Source organism: Hevea brasiliensis, unplaced genomic scaffold (genome assembly GCF_030052815.1).
Source record: "Hevea brasiliensis isolate MT/VB/25A 57/8 unplaced genomic scaffold, ASM3005281v1 Scaf7, whole genome shotgun sequence".
NCBI classification, from domain to species: domain Eukaryota; kingdom Viridiplantae; phylum Streptophyta; class Magnoliopsida; order Malpighiales; family Euphorbiaceae; genus Hevea; species Hevea brasiliensis.
The window spans coordinates 1492607-1512681 of record NW_026615250.1 but is presented as its reverse complement, the minus strand read 5'-3'; the positions used below and the strand labels follow the sequence as shown (position 1 = coordinate 1512681).

Sequence of the window (20075 nt, the reverse complement as noted above, 5' to 3'; positions counted from 1 at the left end):
TTTTTACTTGTATCTATCTCCTCTACCTTGTCGTTTATGTTAACAGCTTTCTTGGAGGTTTTGCTTTGAGTGAAGGCAATGGCCAATGGTGCTTCCTCTTCTGGTCTCTCTCCTTGACTAGCTAACACGATCCTTAAGATTGATGCCTTGAAACCCACAAACAAGTTTAGTTTACAATACCAAGCCAAAATGAAGTTCAAAAACACAAAAAAATATCTTGACCTATTAATTATAGAGAATTGGAAACCAAGATAATTCAAAGGTAGAATTAAGGATTTTTTACCAAAATTTATAATCAAACAAGAATCAAGAATATCAAGATTATTAAACCCTACAAGATTAATCACTTTTAGAGAATTTAATTTAGTTCAAGAAAGAACTAGAAAATATCCCCCTCTTATATTAATTTAATTCAAAGTAATGTTAGATGAAAAAAGTATTAAATTAGCTGTATATATGTGACTGAAACCCTAAATCCCTAAACTTTAAAAAATAAAATAAAACCCTAAAAACTAATAAAAAAAAGTTAGAGTAAGCTGCACTTCTATTTAAGACCCAAAAATACATAAATAAAGCTCAAAATACATAAATATGATAAAAATAATTAAATAAAACTATTCAGACCTGTCTTAGATAAAAAAAACGCACTGAATTTACATGGAAACCCGTCAATTCTGTCCAAATATTTCTTGATCATCTCCCACGCAAAACTTGGATCAAATTAAGTCACTTTCCATCTTCTTGTAACCCCAATTTATTGATTGTATTTCCATATTTAGCTTATTGTGCAACTGCTTCCTCAATTAATTTTTGCATCTTCTTAACTCTAGTCCTTGTGATTGGAGCTTTTTGAACAATTGCATCTTAAATCATCTTATGAATATTTGTAGAATCTTGTTGTTCTTGTTGATTTCCATCGCTATCATAGAAATCAATTTTCTCTCCATTGATTTTAGCATCATTGTCTTGACCTTCAGGTAGTTTTTTGCCAGATTTCTTCAGACCATTGCTAGGAGAGCAAAGTGGACAAAAAGGTATGAATTATTCTTTAGCCCTTTGGTTTCCTATTTGATCACTTTTACAGGCAGCCATACTCTTTGCTTTGGCTAGATTTGTATGCACAGGATGGCGTAATGTCACAGTCTTAAAGGCCAGTATTGTTAGGGTTTTCATGATGAAGTTGTAGAGTCTGTTGCAAATGCCTAAGGGTTTGAAGCTGATGCACTCTTTGATCCATTTATTAGACCCTATAAAACTGGAATGTAGTTTCAGAAGTTACATGAATAGAATGGAGGAAGATTTTGATAAATAGTGAGTTTATTTAGAAACTTTTCTTGAAAATTAGAATGAAGATGAAAAATGATTCTGTTCTTATTCATAAACCCAAAACAAAAGTCACTGCCAATTCTATTTCTGCTTAAAGCAAAAGAAGCCAGGAGCCTGTAAGAAGATCAGAAGGTTGAGCGTACATTTGAACAATCGAAAATGTAACTCGAGAAGAGCAATCCAACAAGCTTTTATCGTTTCTAGCAATAAAAAGAAAAAGCTTTTCAGTATGCTTGTGTAATCATATTTTAAATGAAAAAAACAACTAACAATAGGAATAGATACAAACAGATGAATGATTTATAAGATTTTTCAAAAAAATAATGCCTCTGTATGCTTCTTGTGAACCATTTGTACTGGGTAACAATTATTATCTAATTCAATTGAATATCTTTTGCCCCTGCTTGAATTCATCATCTTCTAATTTTATGCTGAAAGGGGTTGTGATACAATCAGGACCAGTTTTCTCAACAACATCAACACCAATAATGGACAATCTCAAAGGAAGAAAATCAAATGAGGAAAAGCCATTTTATTCCTTTGAAGTTCTGTATGCAATTAAAGAAAAGAACTTGATTTGGGATAACGATACACCATGATTCTCGTCAGCTTGCAAAATTGGGTAACAATCGTTGCTCATTTTCAGCACAGTTGAACTCAGTGTTGGATCGTAGGTAGCCGGATTAAACTGAAATCCGCCCACAAAGACGCCAGTAGGCTCCAGGATGAAAAAGGGATTTCTCGAACACCCAGATATCACGGACAAGGACCTGAAAATATAGGGCGACAAACAAGTTGGAGGGGTTGTATAAAAATAAAGAAAAAAGCATGCTAAACATTGAACTGAAACACTGAATACTTGATAAGATATACAAGCTTCAAAACATAAAACTCCATTGCTTATCATACCAAACTTTATTCAAACTACCGCAAACTATAATATTTGGTGAGCATTCTGCGGTTTCTATAATCAAAGGAACACAAGACCAAAAAGATAATTCACACCAGTATTTTCTCTTCCAAATGCAAAAAGGAAAAAACACGTTTCAAGATAATTCACACTAGGAATAATATTTCCCCCTTTTCTAACCTCTTCCATTCCACATGTGAATAAAATTCAATCTTTAAACTTGTGAAACAAAATGAAATGATTTACAAAATTAGAATAGCTCGTACCTACAAGCGTAAGCTTCTAAATGACAAGTATCAAACCAACAATTCCATTCAATTCATTTTGATCCATATATCATTTCCTTGGGAACAGAAGTGCATGTCTACAAATTCAAAGTCCAACTTCCAAATTGGGGCAACTATTCTACACCCACCATTGATAGCAATACCTTAATTACCAGAAGAAAAAGAAAAATGAAATTGTCCAGAAATTGTGCCACTAAACCCCTGTACAATAAGTGCCTCATTAGTCCATACAAATGCAAGCTCAATCCCTACCTAGGCAACTCCAGAAAATGCTGATCTTCTATGGACAACGACTAAAACGATTTGACATTCTTAACTTTCAAGTTATAGTAATCCCTCAATTTATCACCCATTACCAAACCCCTTTCCTCCATTTCCTCCAAAACTAACTTAGCTTGCTCAAGCCTCTCCAACTTAATCAACTTACTAGCCAATATCCCAAAAGTCTCTGCATCTAATATTGTATCTCTCCCTGCATAAATCATCACAAACTTAATTGCCTGTGCATAGAATCCTAACTTCAAGAATGCATTGATTACATGCACATATGTAGAATACAATACATGTGGTCCATCATGCTCCATCCTCCTCAGCACCACAAGGGCCCCCTCAACTTTCCCTACTCTACATGCACCCAACACCAGTGCATCATATGTTCGTGCATCAGCACCCAGCCTCTCCTCTTCAATCCTCTTCATCACCTTAGTTGCAGCCATTAAATTGCCATTATAACAATATGCCGTCAACAAATAATTGAAAGCTGTCAGGTCAGGCAAAACACCCACTGCCCTCATCATTTCCATTACTTTCCAGGCAACCTCCATCTTCTTCTTCCTTGTGAGAGAGCTCAGTATAGGGTGAAAGCTACACGCGCTTAACCCATACTGCCTATGTGCCATGATATCCACAATGTGCAATGATTCCTCAATTCGGTCTAGTTTGCAAAGACGAGCAATAAGTGTATTATATGCACTTGTACGAGGGAAGCCACTGTCAAGGCGGGCTAGTGTTTCAGTGAGATCATCTAGGATTGAGAGGGAGTTATCAGTGTTGGTGATGAATTTGAAGGTGTTGACAGTGTTGAAGCAGCCATCTCTCACACGCTTGTTGAGGAGGTAGCTAAGCGTATTGAAGTCTCGTTCCTGGCCAGCAGCATTGACAAGATCATCATAATAGGCAGCACTAGGCTTGTCAGGAAATGAGTTAAGGCTAAGACTTTGGGATGCAAAGAAGCGAGTGGTGAGGGATAGTATAGATTGGCGATTTGGGGATATGGGATGCTGCTTGCGGAGAAATGGCAGTGCATTTGTCTTAGGGTTCAAGAGAGATTGGCGAGCAAGCTGCCAATTAATGCCAGTAATCAATTGCAATCGATAAAAGAAGACAGAAAATACAAGTATAGGATTACAAAATTAGGTGGCACAACTCCAAAAGGATAACTAAAACAATTATCCTTACCTCCTTTGTTTTATCTCCAGCAACAGTAATGCCTTTTGAATCATAAGCTTCAAACTTCTGCAAGGAACAAGAAATACATGTCAACCAAGCTGTCACCGGATATGCTTTGTGGGCAAAAGCAAATGAATACGCAGATAGTTGCTTGAAACCAAAGAATCAGGCCTTCATTTCTATATAACATCTAAATTCTCTGTAAAATGTTGTTGTTTGAACATACTATTTATATAGCCACTAATCTGAGTGAATATGCAAATTAGTAACATCAGTGGCAATTTACTGTGTCTTCAACAGAGCAGTCGGTCATTCTGTTGCCACAGATCTAATACTATCTTCAACAGCCAAGAATGATCCCACCATTGAATGAAAGGAACTTCTGACAATATTAACCTAAAAAACTAAAACTACTTTACCCAGCCAAGAAAGGACCTGTATTGCTGGAAATGGTCTTACAAGGATGAGGATCAACACTGATCCATATTTTGAGTAACTAAACGCAGCCAAATTTGGGATTATGGACAAATTACGCACATATCCTTAGGCAACAGAATATGACAGAGAAAAAGAAAAGAAAAGAAAAAGAAGAACAAACAGACAGGGTAATTGTACCTGCTTTGTTAGAAGCTCAAGGGTTAGCTGTATGAAAACTTTATTGAGGTCTTTTCGATCAACACCTATCTGAAATCGTGTACGAAAAGAAAAGCAAGGTATGTGATTTGAAGTGAACAAAAAGAAGTTACCTTTCGTAATTCAAGAATATTCATGTGTGCATAACTTTACCGTTTTCTACATAAAGTAAAATTCGAAAATATGCAGTAGTTTTTACATAACGAAAAATTGTAAAGCATGCAGTAGTTATTTCTTCAAAAATTCAACTATGTAGTATTTACAAATCATTGATCAAAACTGTCGGGACAAAAAAAAATACTCGCCAGTCGAGCTCGCAATGTTCGTATCTTAACCACTGGTTCAATCATTTCCCAACAAACTTTATTCCACATGGACTCTCTTTGCTTAATTTCATTCTTGAGTTCCTGTCAATAAGATAACTAAACAAAATTACTCTAACATATAATGGATATTTTAAAGAGACATGATTATAATGCTGAAGGAAAAAAAAAATAGCAGCATAAATGGCTCTGTGAATAGAGAGATGAATTCAAGAAAAGTGGCAGTGGCACCAAGACAAGGGGTAAAAGCAAAAAGAACATACAGAGTACATTTTTTCTGTAACCATTTTCCTCAATGAATTTTTGTCACCATTTGCGATTAGAGTGCTTATCTGGAAGAATAGAAGGGGATAAGGAGGGTAGAAGGCAAACAAACATGTCATTGAACCCAGATGAACAATAATAAAGTCTGTATACACTTAAATCTTGAACAATAAACATAGAGACACCTCCTTGTACAAGTCAATGGCCTCTTTGTAGAACTCATGTTTCGAGTATCCAGATTTTCTTAACTTGGAAATGGCATAAGCACTTTTCATCTGCAAAATGTGAACAGAATATTGTGATTTGGGCTACAAATAGACACTGGGCTTCATGAAACAACTGCAGAAGCATTGTCACAGCATAGGTGCAAGCATGTAGCAAAATGGTAGGAAAATCACAATTCCACATCTGTATAATCACAAAAAAAAAATTATTTTTTATTATTATTATTTTTTTTTTTTTTTTTTTTTTGGGGGGGGGGGGGGGGGTGTTGTTGGGACTTGGGAATGCCACATGCTATTAATTTTCTTAAACAAGATGCCGGCTATAGCATTCTAGGAGAATAAAAAATACTCTGAATGGATCCAATCAATAAGTTGATTTGTTGAAGATGCAAGCAAGAATGTAACCTCTAGAATGATATCTTCTTTTGTTCGTCTCCAACCACTTTTTGTGAACCACCTGATACAAAGAAAATAAGAAGTCTGTTGATGGCTGAAAACATGTACTACAAGTGATTACAAGTATAATAGTGTTTCCAAGCGTATTTGCAACTGTAGGGCAAAGTAAAACTTTGGCTCAATTCTAAAGAAGCAGCAAAAAGGCTACCACATATAAATACAAGTCAATATGGAAAAACTCCTGTAGAAAGCTTGCAACCATAAAAAGGAAGTTCATTGTCTTACACAACATAAAATGTAAAGAACCTGTATTTGGCTAGCAGAATTCACAAATGAGCTGAAATCTCTCAATGCTCTGATCATCCTAATAAACCTTACTGAGGGTGCTCTACATAGTCTAAAAACTGCAAAGGCACACTGGAACAAATGGAAAAAATATGAAATATTTTCCTTCCTCTGAGAACTAATTAAACTGGTAGAGTTTATTCCCAAATCCCCATTTTGACAAGATATATTGACAAATTTCCGTTCAAAAATAGTAGTCAACAAGAACCAAAATAGCATAATGTGACTAGAAGTAACAATCTAGAATCACCATTGAATCATTCACAGGAGTTCTATTTTGAAATAACAACTAGTGAAAGCTAAAAGCCCAGAGAAGAATTAAAACTAATGTAAAATGTAACTAACCTTCGCCAAAATGGGATTGGTTCACGAGGTGCATAAGGTTCATAGATGAATCCAGGACTCGAAATGGACACTTTAAGAGCCCCCTGCATAAGCATTATATATTCACATTAAAAAAAACAAAAAATTCAATCCATAGCAAGACAGCCAAGAAAGCCATAACATAAGTAAGTTCATCTATGCCCTTAATTAAGAGTATGATAATGACGCAAATTCTCAATATTTTAAACTGATCAATGATTAGCCAAAAGTCACATACCTGAATCAAATAGCAGTCCATGCACATGAAGATGCATGAGGAGGATAGAGAGGATAGACAATATGAGAAACCCAACAAATCAAACCACAATGCAAGCTCTATCCCTATCATGAATTTGCATCAGTAAAAATGTTCAAAACTTATGCTTGCAGTATGGCTACACATGTTATCAACGGTTTTGTTGTTTTAAATTTGTTGATCTGGCACACAGAAGTAACAGTCCTAAATTTTTCTCATAAACATAAAAATTCATGGTATGAACAAGTCATAAGATAAAGATTACAGAAGCTAGAGTTGAACTTTAAAATACAGTGTGATGACTAGAGGAGCATGTGAAAATCCTAGAATGTAATAGACATTTGCTGCCAATTCAGTAAACCCTTGGAATCATTAAGCTGCCATGTCTAGAACGACAATTCTATTTCAGTAATCTTCAGTCAAAATGAGTGCAAGACAAACCAAGTTATTATTACACACAAATGTTTTATTTGTACTGAAAATCCTATGGTGCCTCCAAGTTAGTTATTAACTTTTCACTTATTAAATGAAACCTCTCCATAACTCATTTAGATTCCTTCAATTTTTTTTCTCTCCATCTAATCAATTGCCTATCAAGAACATATATTAAGTGCATAGAAGCAAACAGAAAGTAACCACTCTATGAATCAAACCAAAAAAGAAGAGCTGCAACTGGTCAGTTTAATGGGGTAGATAACACACCATCTGCCGTGCTTGTGCGGGAGCTCTTGCCTGTGTTGTCGCCAACCTCTTGTTGCTTAAGAAAATTGATAATTCCATGGCCTGAAATCAAGCCAACCAGGATGATTTTATGAATAAGAACAGGATACCATCATAACTACTAGTTTGTTAGGAAAGCTTAGTGGATTTAACAACCATCGTAAATTAGAAACTATATTTGAAACTCAGATGCACCAGCTAAAATTTACATCCAATTAAAATAAATTTTATGTTCCGGAAACTTACCATTGAAGAATGAAGGGTTGTCCTTCCATGAGTCCAAGGAAGAGAATTGTGGTCCCAATGGGGACAAAATGAAATTCTCCAGGAGTTCAGTTCACAACCTAATCAAAGGAAAAAAGAACTGTGATTAATGAAAAAACACTATGCCATTAATGAAACCCTTCATTAAATAATATTAGACAACGCCAACATAATCAATTTACCATTTGAAAAATGACTACTATAGCTTCTTAAGCTCCCAAGCCTGAAAGGAAAAAAGAAACAATTTTATAAAACTAACTCCGCTGCACAATAAATCAACTCCAATTTCAGAAATATAATAGGGAAAAAAAATGTATGTTAGTCCAAAGAAAAAATAGTAAATGCAAGGGAATAAAGCTTGAAATTTTTAGTTATATTGTCAGTTTGGGTTCAAATAATAATAAACGAAAATTTCTTTTTACCTTTTTCTCCTTGGGGAGGAAAATAAATGGGGAGAAGCTTATCGTTTAGTATAACAAATTGACAACCACATAGTTTCTTTTCATTTCGCTCATGCAGCGAAGGAGAATATTTATCCTCATAGTGTTCATAAGCCAAATAACAATATGGGATTTTCTCCCGGGACCAAAAAGTGAAAAACTTTAGATTAAAATTGAAAATTTTTTTCTTTCTCCGATATTTCTCAGCACCCAAACGTACCATCAACCAGGAAACTTACTCACAACTTTACCAGCCAAAAAGCCAAGTGGATTTTCTCTCTCAAATATCCCAAACTTCTATCCCTCTTTCCGGCATTTTCTTAGAAACCAAACAAAGCAAGCAACAAGAAATGAGAGTAATACTTACAGATACAAAGAGTCTCGAGTCTCTAACGTTCGAGAAAGAGCACGAATTGCTTGTAATCTTCTATAAAGGGCCATTCTTGATTGATCACATCAAAACTCCTACAGCTGGTGACGACCGAATCCGCGAAGGGTTTTGCAATATTCCAACTTTCCAAGGGTTTAAGCCACTCCGCTGCAACATCGCAGTCGCTCGTTGCTACCATAGTTCATGGGCTTCGGCCTGAAAAATTTGGACCGGTTTCTCAATCATGGACTATGGTTCAAGCCTAACCCGAACAATTTTTCTATTTTCATTAAAAAAAAAAGACTAAACTCGTAGACTTTATTCTCAACCTTTTTTCTAAATTAAATTTAAATTTAAAATTTTATCAATTTAAAAATAAAATTATGATATTTAATTTTAATTTTTAAATTTTTTTAGTGAACTTTTTAATATTTTATTTTTAATTATAAATAATAAATATTAAATATTAAATTATAGGAGTAAAATCGTATTTGATCAAGTAATTGCAGTCCGGTATTATAGATCAAGAGGTAAATATTAATAATAAATAATTAATAATTTTTTATTTTTTAATATTTTAATGATAAATATATTTATAAGTTATTTTTATTCTTAGCCCGAAAAAGATATCTTATTTTATATTTATTTATAAAAATTTTAATTAAATATGTAATTATTTAAAATTTTAAATATTTATAATTTTAAATTAATTTATAAACAATAATTAAAATTCTATATTTTTTAAATAAACAACACGCTCTTATTACTTTATTTTAGTACGTAAGTCCATGAAGTGAAGCAGTTTATTCCTCGCTGTCTCCTTAAAATGAGTGGACGAACAGTTGCTTGTTGCAGCCAAAACGACAACGGTAACCGCAACAGCAACGGCAACGGCAACGGCAACGGCGAGGCCTAAAGATCTCCAAAATGTATGGAAAAGTGATTCTCTCTATGGTATTCATCTTTCTTCTGCTCTTCTCTTACTCCATCTTCATCGGGACTATCGATATCAGATCATACTTCTTCCCCCTCCTGCAGCAGTCACCGGCAGTTGCACCTTCCGTCTGTGCTACCGGACCGCCTCTTAAGGTCTACATGTACGATCTTCCGCCGAGATTCCACGTCGGGATGATGGATCACCGGAATGATGATTACAATACGCCGGTCACGGCAGAGAATTTGCCGCGATGGCCCAACAATTCTGGGTTGAGAAAGCAGCACAGCGTCGAGTATTGGTTAATGGCTTCGCTTTTGTATGAAGGCGGTGGAGAGGAGAGAGAAGCGGTCAGGGTTTTAGATCCGGAAAAGGCAGATGCATTCTTCGTGCCGTTTTTCTCTTCGTTGAGCTTCAATACACACGGGCATACCATGACGGATCCGGAGACTGAGATAGATCGCCAATTGCAGGTGCTTTTGATAATTGTTTATAATATGGCATTTATTTTTGCTCAATTTACAGAGTTTGTAAATTCCGGTGATGTGATTGTAGAGAAATTTTCAATAATGGGCATTGAATTTTGATTGGTTTTGTTGAATTGGATTGTGTTCACTAGCTTGAGAAATTTAATTTTTGTGTTATTAATGATGATTGAGAAACCGGTGCAATGAAGGATTTGGAATTAAGAATTTTTTCCCCCTAATTTTTGTACAGGAGTAGCATTGCCGTTTTGTTTCTATAAATTAGATAAACTTAATAATTAGATAAAGACTTTTCAGCTTGGCCAGCACAAAAGGCTAAATTTTGCAGACTTAACAGATATATTCAGAACTCATTGATGGGTGGATTGCATGATCCTATTATTGGCTGAATTTTTGTGAGTGTGGAATCAGCAAGTATGGAATGTGTAACTAAATGGTTTTCTATGTACACATGGAAATCAGTTGTTGATTCATTTAAAAGATGTGAACACATTGAAGCCTTTGAGTATTACATACCACTGACCTCACACTTATGTTTTAGAATAGCATGGCTTTGATTATATCATTGCTGATGTGATTCTAAATATTACACGTGGCTTGCAAACCACTTGATTATTATAATACTATAACTCGACTTGCCTAGCTACTTGAGCTCAACTCAGTTTTAATTGAGGCGATTTTAAGCCTTGAGTAGCTCACGAGTAGCTTCATTTGTTTAAATCCCTAGGAACTCTACTAGATTATCCAGTTCTTTGACATGTGTTTTGCTCGTCTTTGCTGTGTTGAACATATGTTGTTTTAAACTTCAGTACTATTATCAAGGTTGACTATGGTGTGGATGTGATTTCAGGTTGATGTGGTAGAAATGTTGTATAAATCTAAGTACTGGCAGAAGTCTGGAGGTAGAGACCATGTGATTCCCATGACACATCCGAATGCTTTTAGGTTTCTCCGACAACAGTTGAATGCATCTATTCTCATAGTTGCAGATTTTGGCCGCTACCCAAAATCCATGTCAACTCTGAGCAAAGATGTGGTGGCCCCATATGTACACGTTGTTGATTCTTTTACAGATGATGAACTTCCAGATCCATTTGAATCTCGTACCAAACTTCTTTTCTTCCGTGGGAATACAGTCAGGAAAGATGTATGTTTGGTGGTGCCTATGTAGATGGTTACTTCATTCTAAACCTACGTTCAGGTGGCAAAGTGATTGTTAATGATTTTCTTATGTTGCAGGAAGGCAAAGTTCGTGCTAAACTGGCAAAGATATTAGCTGGTTATGATGATGTTCATTTTGAGCGAAGCTCACCTACAACAGAAGCAATAAAAGCGGTATGTAGTGAGGATAGTCAAAATTGATAATGCCATTGCTTACCTAGGCCCTACTGAGTGTTTATGATACATATATGTGTTTGTGAGCGTGTATTTTTCATCTTGGTCCGGGTTCAAGGAAGAGGGGGATTTATGCTCCTTATTGCATCCATTGTGGACACAAACCCGACCATTGGGCTATGGAGCAATGGCAAGTGCTTGTAATACTTTCTAATCCTTAAAACGTTAGGAGATATCGAGATTACTTTTTCTTTGCTGTTGCTGTTTTTTCATGTTCAAATTTATTGTTAGCTTATGATCATCCATTTCCATGGACATGAGACTGGAAATTGCAATATCCAGAATCTAGCGTGCTACTTTAGTTTTATGAATTATGTTATAATGGGTGCATTTTACAATATGGTGAATTTGGACATCATTATACAGTTTGAAGTTGGAACAAATTTATTACTGAATTATGACCAGTTGCCAGACGTAATACCATTTTATGTTGTAATGTTAAACTTTCTAATCCCTACTGAAGTTATAGAGGGCATTGAATATGTATCATTATTCTTTAGATTTTCCATTTAGAAACATAATTCCGTCCTCAGACTAGAAAGATGTGCTCTGTTTTCATGGCATATGAGGGCCTAATCTGTCATTTTTTCATTCAAATTATTTTTTAACATAATTTTCAGCCGTAATTTCCCTTGCTCACTCGTTTCTTTCTTCTTCTAATGTACCAGTCAACTCAAGGAATGCGTTCATCAAAGTTCTGTCTGCATCCTGCAGGAGACACTCCATCTTCTTGCCGTTTATTTGATGCTATTGTAAGCCATTGTGTTCCAGTCATTGTGAGTGATCAAATTGAGCTCCCTTATGAGGATGACATTGATTACAGCCAATTCTCAGTTTTCTTCTCTATAAATGAGGCAATTCAACCAGGTTACATGGTTGATCAACTCCGCCAATTTCCAAAGGAGAGATGGATTAAAATGTGGAAACAGCTTAAGAACATCTCCCATCACTTTGAGTTTCATTACCCACCAGAAAAGGAAGATGCAGTAGACATGCTATGGAGACAGGTAAAGCACAAGCTTCCTGGGGTTCAGCTTGCTGTACATAGAAGCCGAAGGTTAAAAATTCCAGATTGGTGGCAGAGGCCAAGATGATTTTGGACATTGCTTAAATGATCCTGTACATTCATGATATTTTCATCACTCGCAAGCAATATTTCTTTTGAGAGAATAATCAGAGGCAGTTACAAACACCATCATATCATCTGGATTCGTAATTTGGATAACATATACTCTTCGGCAATACATCAACAGAGATTTTTTTTTGACAGTGAAGACCTTTGGTCTTGTCTGTGGAAGGCTTAGCAAATTGTTTTTCTTCTTCTTTCTTTAACACTACAGGAGTCACCGAGTATGTAATGAGAGTGTAATGACACACGGCTGTAATGTATTCATTAGAGTTTAGCAAAGAGCTGATTACATTGGCTGTAATTGTTTCTTTTGAATCTTTGGCCCATTAATAGTGTTCAACAACTTTGTATTTTGGATATGGTGCAACTATTATAAAATTGACTTTACACAAGAATGAGCCTTATGCATTTCATTATGATTATATATATGCCTTATTTGATCTAATGGTTATTAAGTTCATTCATGTACAACGATGTGCTGCTTATATAACATACGTATAAAAATTTTAATTAGCGAATTAATGTTGCTTCGAAAATAAACTGTGTCCCAAGTTTTAATTGAATTTTATTAATATTATCAATTTACCTTACACTAAATCAAATTAAAGAGACCAGCTCAATAAAAAATAATAATAATAAAGAGAAGAAGAGGGTCCTCATCAATCAAGGAAGCAATTCTCCCCACATACTGCAGACCAAATTAAAGGAAAAAGCATCTACTTCTCTCTGCAGGCTTCATTCAGCAAATCCAAGTTAAAATGAACGTACTTTTGTCACCCCAAATCCTATTTGGCTGGTTTTTTTTTACATGCTATTAAAAAAGTTGTTTTGTGCTAATTTTAATTCAAAGAATTTTTTATGAATCGAAAAAATCGGAGTTTAAAAATATAATACAAAATTATATAAATATAATATAATATAATATTTAAGTGTCTGTCTCATATTTGGATTTGTACAGCTTCTTTAAAAGATTTAAAAAATATGTATCACTTATCTTTTTTATATTATTTTCCTTCTTCTTTTCCTAATCTTAATCCTTTTTGGATTTGGATTTAGCAACAATACAAGAGTCCCTGTTCTACCAATATATATATATATATATATATATATATATATATATATATATATATATAAGAGTCCTTGTCATCGAGTGTGTGTGTGTTTTGTTACAGAACTATGAATCAACGAGATATCCAAGAGAGCAAGGAGGGTGGTGAACAAGGAGAAAGCAAGTGCCATCATCAACCTTGCTTAATATTTCCTGATGATATATTGAGGATTATATTTTCAAGACTGGATTTGGTCGACAGAATCCGCATGCGTATGGTTTGCAAGGATTGGCGACGACTCATGAGCGAAATTCCTTATCAACTTCAGGGTAAGTCGCCATGGATATTGAGTTATGATATTCGTGATATGAAATATCTTTATGCTCGTCCAATTTGCAAACTCACAGACCCAGTTTCTAAAAAAACTTACATCATTAAAATCTCTAATGAAGCAAGAAAACTCTTTCTTGATGCAATCTCTTGTGCTTCAAAATTCGGTTGGGTGCTTCTCTCACAACGAGTTCCTAATCATGGTTCTAAAAGGCAAAGCTTATGCTTCTGGAGGTTTTTTGTGTATTGTCCTTTTAATAACAAATTCATCAAGCTACCTAGGTGGGATGGTGATTCTTATACAGGAGCCACGTTTTCCACGGATCCAACATCCCCAGATTGCATCTTCTTCATATTTGAGATTAAAGGGGGTGGATCGTTGAAAGCCCTCATTAGTATATGTCGCATTGGTGACAAGAAGTGGACGAAGTTGAAATTTCATGTTCCTGAAGAATATAACAGTGATATTCATCCATGGGGGAACTGGGAAGTTGCATACGAAAATGGGTTGTTCTATACAGTTTCAGTAACTGGCCTAGTAGGTGTGTTTGATGTTAAGCTCCAGGAATGGAAATTGCTAACAAGCAGCAGCCAATTTAGATTTGCTCGCACATGTTACGTTATTGTTTCCCAGGAAGAACTATTCATGGTACGCAAATTCAAGATATATTATGGCTTTATTTGGATGATGTGGAGGTTTGATATGGTGCAAAAGCAATGGGTGGAGGAAGAGAAATGCAACTGGGAAAATCAAGTGTTATTTCTTGGATGCACATCATTCTCAGCTGAAGCAGTGGGAGAATTGAGCACATATGCTAACATGATATATTTTGAATGTGATAGGCCAAATTACTATTCTTCCTTGAGCTCTGGCGAGATCGATTTCGACTATAGATTTTTTGGGAGGGTCATATCAAAAACCAAGTGTGGGAAAACTTGGATTCAGCCTCCTATATTTTTTTGGTCACTAGCAAGGACTAATTGTTGACTGTTTTCCTTGGCTCTGCTCATTTGATTTTTAGATGTTCATTCGAGGAATGTTGTTTCTCTAGTTAATTGCTGTTAATGCTAATGCTAGATCTTTCTTCCTTACTACGTTCTTCAAATTGAACAAGATATTTATAAGCAGCACAGAGAAGTAGCTTAACTAAAAAAAAATTAATGAATGAAAAAATATCAAGTGTGCGCTAAACAGCTGCAGAGGTCTCATCATCTGCTCCTGTTGGTGAACCAGGTACAAATGGTACAAATCCTCGCCCACCAAACACTGGCCTCATGAATTTGTCGTCGAATTTTCTCCACAAGTAGTGAACAGTTATTGTGGGGTGAGCTATTAGCAACCTTAGGCTACTTGCCCTTGGGGCTATTTGATTGTTGCCTTGCCCGCTTGAGTCACCATTTTCAAAGAAAAGTTGCCTTAGGTCTTCTTCCAGACTTGGAATATCAGTTGCATCTGAAACATTTGTTTTTCTATTTCTTAACAACACTGCTTCAATTAGAGGTTTTGTCACAGAGCCACAGACCTGTTCCGAAAACAGAAATGTCATATGCATGTGCTAGTATAATGTTGTGCTAATAACCAAGATGGATGCAATTCAAATAGAATTCTTAGAGATTATGATTCAATGAAGACTTTATTAAAATTTTGGTCTTTGACTAAAACTAGACTTGTTAAATTGGTCATATGTGCCACTGTTGAAGTGTTGAGCTCCTAAAAACTACTACTTAGTGTAGAACAAAGACAAGGATTTAAAGATAGAATAATCTAAGGGATTTCAGATAAACAGAACTTACAATTGTACTGAAGAGAACAACGATAATGGTACAGGTGATCATTAGTGCAGAATCTGAAGAACTGATTTTCTTGGTGTTTGAAAACTGTAATTGCAGATTGAAGAAGCAAATGTCAATCTGAGAATCAAACATCTTGAAGTAGAAATTCAATTATTATGGCATACCTGGTTATAAGACAGAGCAATTGTAACTGCACCTCTCATTAGTCCTGCCCACCACATAATAAACTATTGATTTTGAAGAGTTAGCAACATTTCTTTTTAGAACCACAAGACAATAGCTATTTTTTGGATGCATGTAATCATTACCTGTTGTTTAAATTCAATTTTGTTACTGTCTCTCTTTTGAATACAATTTATAAAATTTGCTAAAGGGAACACAAATGCTGCCCTTCCAATCAACACTAATGCGAAGAATGTTGCACTGATGGTAACTGAAGTTGCTGCACTGAATTTTGAATGTGGAACAAATTAGATATAACATGTTCTAATGTAAAAACTCTAGAGAAATAAATTATAATGGGTTATGAACTAATTTCCTGTATGTATACATAGCAACACGCATCACACTTCAGTTAATATCATGGCCAATACTAAGTTTTAGTTAATCATATTGTGAATCACTTAGCTTATTAGGAATAAGAACAGGTGCCAGAAAACATCCAAGCCAAAACTGTATATTTAATAGGTAGAAGATTACCTTGCATTGCTCCCTTTCCATTTCTCAATGTCGAAGGCATCCATACCAACATACACAAAAATAAAAGTTTCTGCAATAAACGACATTGTTGCAAATGCATGCCTGAAATTATCATCCAACATGAGATTAATTAAAATCATTTACCATGTCTGGAAGAAACTTAAAAGAAATGCAAATATAAAAAATCTTCCATCTATATTAGAACAAGAATAAGTTCATTAACTGATGGGAGAGGAGAAATCTCTATGGAGCAACAAAATGGAAAATAGAGGTCATTAAAATAAAAAATAAAAAGAAGAAGAAGAAGAAGAAGAAGAAGAAGAAGAAGAAGAAGAAGATTAAGGAAAAAGGGTTCTCACTTGGTTGTTATCCGAGAGCTTTCAGTAACATTGTGCCATGTGTAGTGTGACATTACAATGCCACAGAAGAAAACTGTCAAAATCCCACTGAGATTTAAAAGCTGCAAGAAGGAAGAATTCACATTTCACCCATTCATGGCCCTAGAGTGGAATTAATAGTGCAAAGAAACTATATTTCTAATTTTGAAGTGAAATGCATTTGCTAAAGTAGGTTCTACAGATGTGATAGCCATGTGTGTACCCCTTCCAATCAAAAGACCAAATTCAATACAAAATTTAAAAGTTGCAGCAGGTGATACGATTTAAGAGAACGCATATATTTGGCTAGGCTACTGTATGGAACGGAAGGAAAATGAGGCATCATTTGTTGATGGATTAAACAATGTTCCTGTACTTATTTTTGTTAAAAATTTTCTAGGAAGGATTTAAGATTCAATGGTTTGGTACCTCAGCCAGCAGGTATGATAAATAAGCCATAAGCATCATAAGTGCAACTTCACGATCAGTGGAATGCCTGCTTATGAGGAAAAAAAAAATGTCAGGATGCAAAAGACAAAGACCAACATGAACACAACTAAAAGTTAGATTATGAACCTTTCCAAAGTTGAATTTTTATATTATTCAAGATTTGAGTAATTATAGAGCCTTCTCAATTGCAGCAGGCCAATTTTTAGATGAAAATAGCTCTACATGTCATAATCATTCGGCTAAGTTTAGAACCATGTTTTGTGCTAAATGATAGGCATCACAAACCTAAGTTGGAAAGGTCAAGTGACTATGAAAAACCTGTCATTGATTCAAAAATAGCATCTGAAACACAGACTTTCTTCTTGAACCATTAATTTTGCTTTCATTTTATATGAACCTTCATTGATTTCAATCTATTGGCAAGTGGCAACCCAACTCTTTCCCTACAAGGGTCCAACTTATTTTATCTGAACTTCATTTTGACAGTGTGAATATTGACTTTACCTTAGATGGAGACATCTCAGTGAAAAAATGCTCTGGAAAACAGAAAAATGAGAAAAATAAAAAGAGCCCATGCTGCAATAAATGCTCAAAGAAATAAGTGAAGAGTAATCCTTCTTACCTTCCAAAGTATAGTGTTTTTATGACAAAAGCACTTAGCAGACTCACCTGAGACATTGAAATAGGGAAAGTTAGACACAACCGACAAACAGTATCTATCAATCTAGGGAGCCAAACCAAACACAAGCCAAGAAGCTACTGTCTGTAAATCTGAGGAAAAGCAACATAACTGTAGTTTTAAGTAGCACATAAGGATTCCTTTCTAACATTAACATATTTGTCAGAAATGCTCTTCGTAATCCATTTTAGTGAAAACAAGTTAATAAAAGCAGAATGACTGCATGACTTACTACTACACCAAGAGCAGTGCTGGTGAAGAAGAGATAAAGAAAGTTCCCAAGCAATTTTAAGGTTATTGTGGCATCAATGTTGTTGAAATTCAATGATTGGACTGCATTGTAAAGCACAATAGATGTAGCATCATTCACTACTCCCTCCCCAAACACTATGCTGTACAGAAAGGGTGTTTCATCTTGACTCAGAACCTTTAGCACAAGGAAAATATCAAGCATTAATATCTTTAGTTAATTATTCCATATAAACCCATTGCTGTACTAAGATTTAACTTTTTTAGATATACCTGCAACGTGCAAACTGAGTCAGTTGCTGACAATATGGCACCAATAGCTGAACATATAGGAAACTAAAATTAAGGCCTAGGAATCAATTAAGGCTAATAAATGAAAAACAAATTCACCAGTAGTTAATAAATCACCTAGGAATTGTTGCAGAGTAAGAGTGGTAAGACCAATTCTCTTAAAAAGCAGAAAGGCACCTATAAGACCATCGGAGAGTTAGGCTGTCTGTTTTGACAGGATAGAAGATAAAAATAATGAACATACTAATGCTTTCAAACGAGATGGTTATTGATTTAAAGTTTGAAAATGATGAATCAAATTTCTAGAAAAAGACAATAACAGAAACGGATCTTACCTAGTGATATGAGGCAGAATGAAATGACTGTGCCAAGTATTCCAAACAACAAAATTGTAGTGAAATTCTTGAAGAATTGCTTTTTCTTGACCTGGAATCTGGAGCCAAATTTGGAAACTAAGAATCAGTAACCAAGAACACACCAGCCTTGGATTGATAGTACTTAGTTCAGTAAACCAAAGAAAGAGAGGAAAGTAACATAAACTTCCAAAATTTTCTCTGGGACAATAAATCAACCATATCAGACCAAATTGTCTTTCACAAATGATGAGACCAAGAATTCAAATTCAAGACGAAAATTGAGATCTATATATCCTTTCACAAAATAATTTCACTATTCAACTTCTATATGAGCAAACTCCAAATCAAGTAAAAAAAAATGTCAGCAACAAAAGAAAATCTCAAATTCCAGAACTAAAACTCCAACCTCAACAAACTTTGAAGCAACAGCCAAAGTTCGAGTTAAGGTTGAAAGAGATCATACCCAGCATTGAAAATGATAGGAGGAAGCAAATAAAGGAAGAACAAATCCTCACTGAACGCTAATAACCGCGAATCCTGCCCTTTTTCAATAAGCAAAACGATGGCACCAGCACACAACCCCTGTACGAACATATATATATAATCAATCAAACAACCAAGAAGAAGAAAAGCCGTCAGGAAAACTAACCCACCAGGAAGAAGCAAACATACCAAAAGAAGGGCAGTGATAGACTCATTAGCCCAGCGGTTCTCTTCAAGGAGGTGACCTATGACGATACAAGCACAGAGGAGAGCAAAGAAGACGCAGAGGGCGACAATAGTGCTGGTAGAAAGAAAGGATGATGAATTTTGAATTGGTATTGTTTCATGAGAGGCCATTTTGGGAAACGTTTGGCTGGATTTTTCATTCACGGGAGTGGGTATGGACTTCCGAGGATTGAGAAGTGAAATTTTGGATATAAAGAGCTAGGAAATAGCAGGAGTTGACACTCATCTGTATTTCATGGGAAGAGCCCCCGTTTATTCTGTTCATTTAACCGTGGAATGGAGGGAAGACTGGTAGTTGCAATGGGCTATCTATATTGTCTATATCTATATACATGCCAAAAAATTAAAATTGATGGGACTTGAGCACTGTTTTCTTGTACAGTGCATTAACAACAGCCTGAGTTCACAGGGCAATTCTTATGGTATTCCTGCTTTGGTGGCTGGCGCTTCAATGTTCAAACTTGTCTTCTGTTTACAGTAAAATTTTGTTCATGCCCCTGCCTTGGTCTTGGATGGGATTGGTAAATTTATTGCCTAGGATTCCATGGAGATATTTGTT

The 20075-nt window shown here is 35.3% G+C and overlaps 4 protein-coding genes across 11 annotated transcripts; 2 read left to right on the top strand and 2 right to left on the bottom strand.

Annotated features, from left to right (window-relative positions):
• Positions 1-1727: 1727 nt before the first annotated feature.
• Positions 1728-8742, bottom strand: LOC110658023 (pentatricopeptide repeat-containing protein At3g56030, mitochondrial). Of its 3 annotated transcripts, none has more exons than XR_009147029.1 (13): positions 8568-8741; positions 7943-7983; positions 7743-7840; positions 7479-7559; positions 6503-6585; positions 5822-5873; positions 5378-5467; positions 5192-5260; positions 4911-5012; positions 4588-4656; positions 3982-4038; positions 2503-3863; positions 1728-2096 (listed from the first exon to the last, which is right to left on the bottom strand). XR_009147029.1 is itself a non-coding variant. In XM_058142745.1 (13 exons), exons 1-12 carry the CDS (start codon positions 8639-8641, stop codon positions 2817-2819), a joined length of 1863 nt encoding a protein of 620 aa, XP_057998728.1. In that variant the 5' UTR covers positions 8642-8742; the 3' UTR covers positions 1728-2096; positions 2776-2816. The 3 variants fall into 3 exon arrangements, 2 of the variants coding, with proteins under 2 accessions (XP_057998728.1, XP_021671165.2); XM_058142745.1 differs by having other exon boundaries at positions 2776-3863; positions 8568-8742; XM_021815473.2 differs by lacking the exon at positions 2503-3863 and having other exon boundaries at positions 8568-8732.
• Positions 8743-9343: 601 nt separating this feature from the next.
• Positions 9344-12870, top strand: LOC110658027 (probable arabinosyltransferase ARAD1). 6 transcript variants are annotated; one of them, XM_021815484.2, is made up of 5 exons: positions 9344-9977; positions 10840-10891; positions 10979-11136; positions 11229-11324; positions 12053-12870. In XM_021815484.2, exons 1-5 carry the CDS (start codon positions 9498-9500, stop codon positions 12476-12478), a joined length of 1212 nt encoding a protein of 403 aa, XP_021671176.2. In that variant the 5' UTR covers positions 9344-9497; the 3' UTR covers positions 12479-12870. The 6 variants fall into 6 exon arrangements, with proteins under 6 accessions (XP_021671176.2, XP_021671174.2, XP_021671173.2 ...); XM_021815482.2 differs by having other exon boundaries at positions 9345-9524; positions 9612-9977; positions 10840-11136; XM_021815481.2 differs by having other exon boundaries at positions 9345-9524; positions 9609-9977; positions 10840-11136.
• Positions 12871-13689: 819 nt separating this feature from the next.
• On the top strand, positions 13690-14984 carry LOC110657981 (F-box protein At1g49360-like). Its single transcript, XM_021815417.2, has one exon. The coding sequence runs from the start codon at positions 13690-13692 to the stop codon at positions 14878-14880; it is 1191 nt and encodes a 396-aa protein (XP_021671109.2). The 3' UTR covers positions 14881-14984.
• LOC110658028 (sodium/hydrogen exchanger 1) lies at positions 14955-19959 on the bottom strand. Its single transcript, XM_021815487.2, has 14 exons — positions 19460-19959; positions 19251-19369; positions 18767-18864; positions 18549-18608; positions 18414-18460; positions 18124-18318; positions 17835-17881; positions 17192-17258; positions 16745-16845; positions 16386-16487; positions 15995-16133; positions 15851-15913; positions 15687-15770; positions 14955-15415 (listed from the first exon to the last, which is right to left on the bottom strand). The coding sequence occupies exons 1-14, from the start codon at positions 19625-19627 to the stop codon at positions 15080-15082; spliced, it is 1626 nt and encodes a 541-aa protein (XP_021671179.2). The 5' UTR covers positions 19628-19959; the 3' UTR covers positions 14955-15079.
• Between the last annotated feature and the right edge of the window lie 116 nt (positions 19960-20075).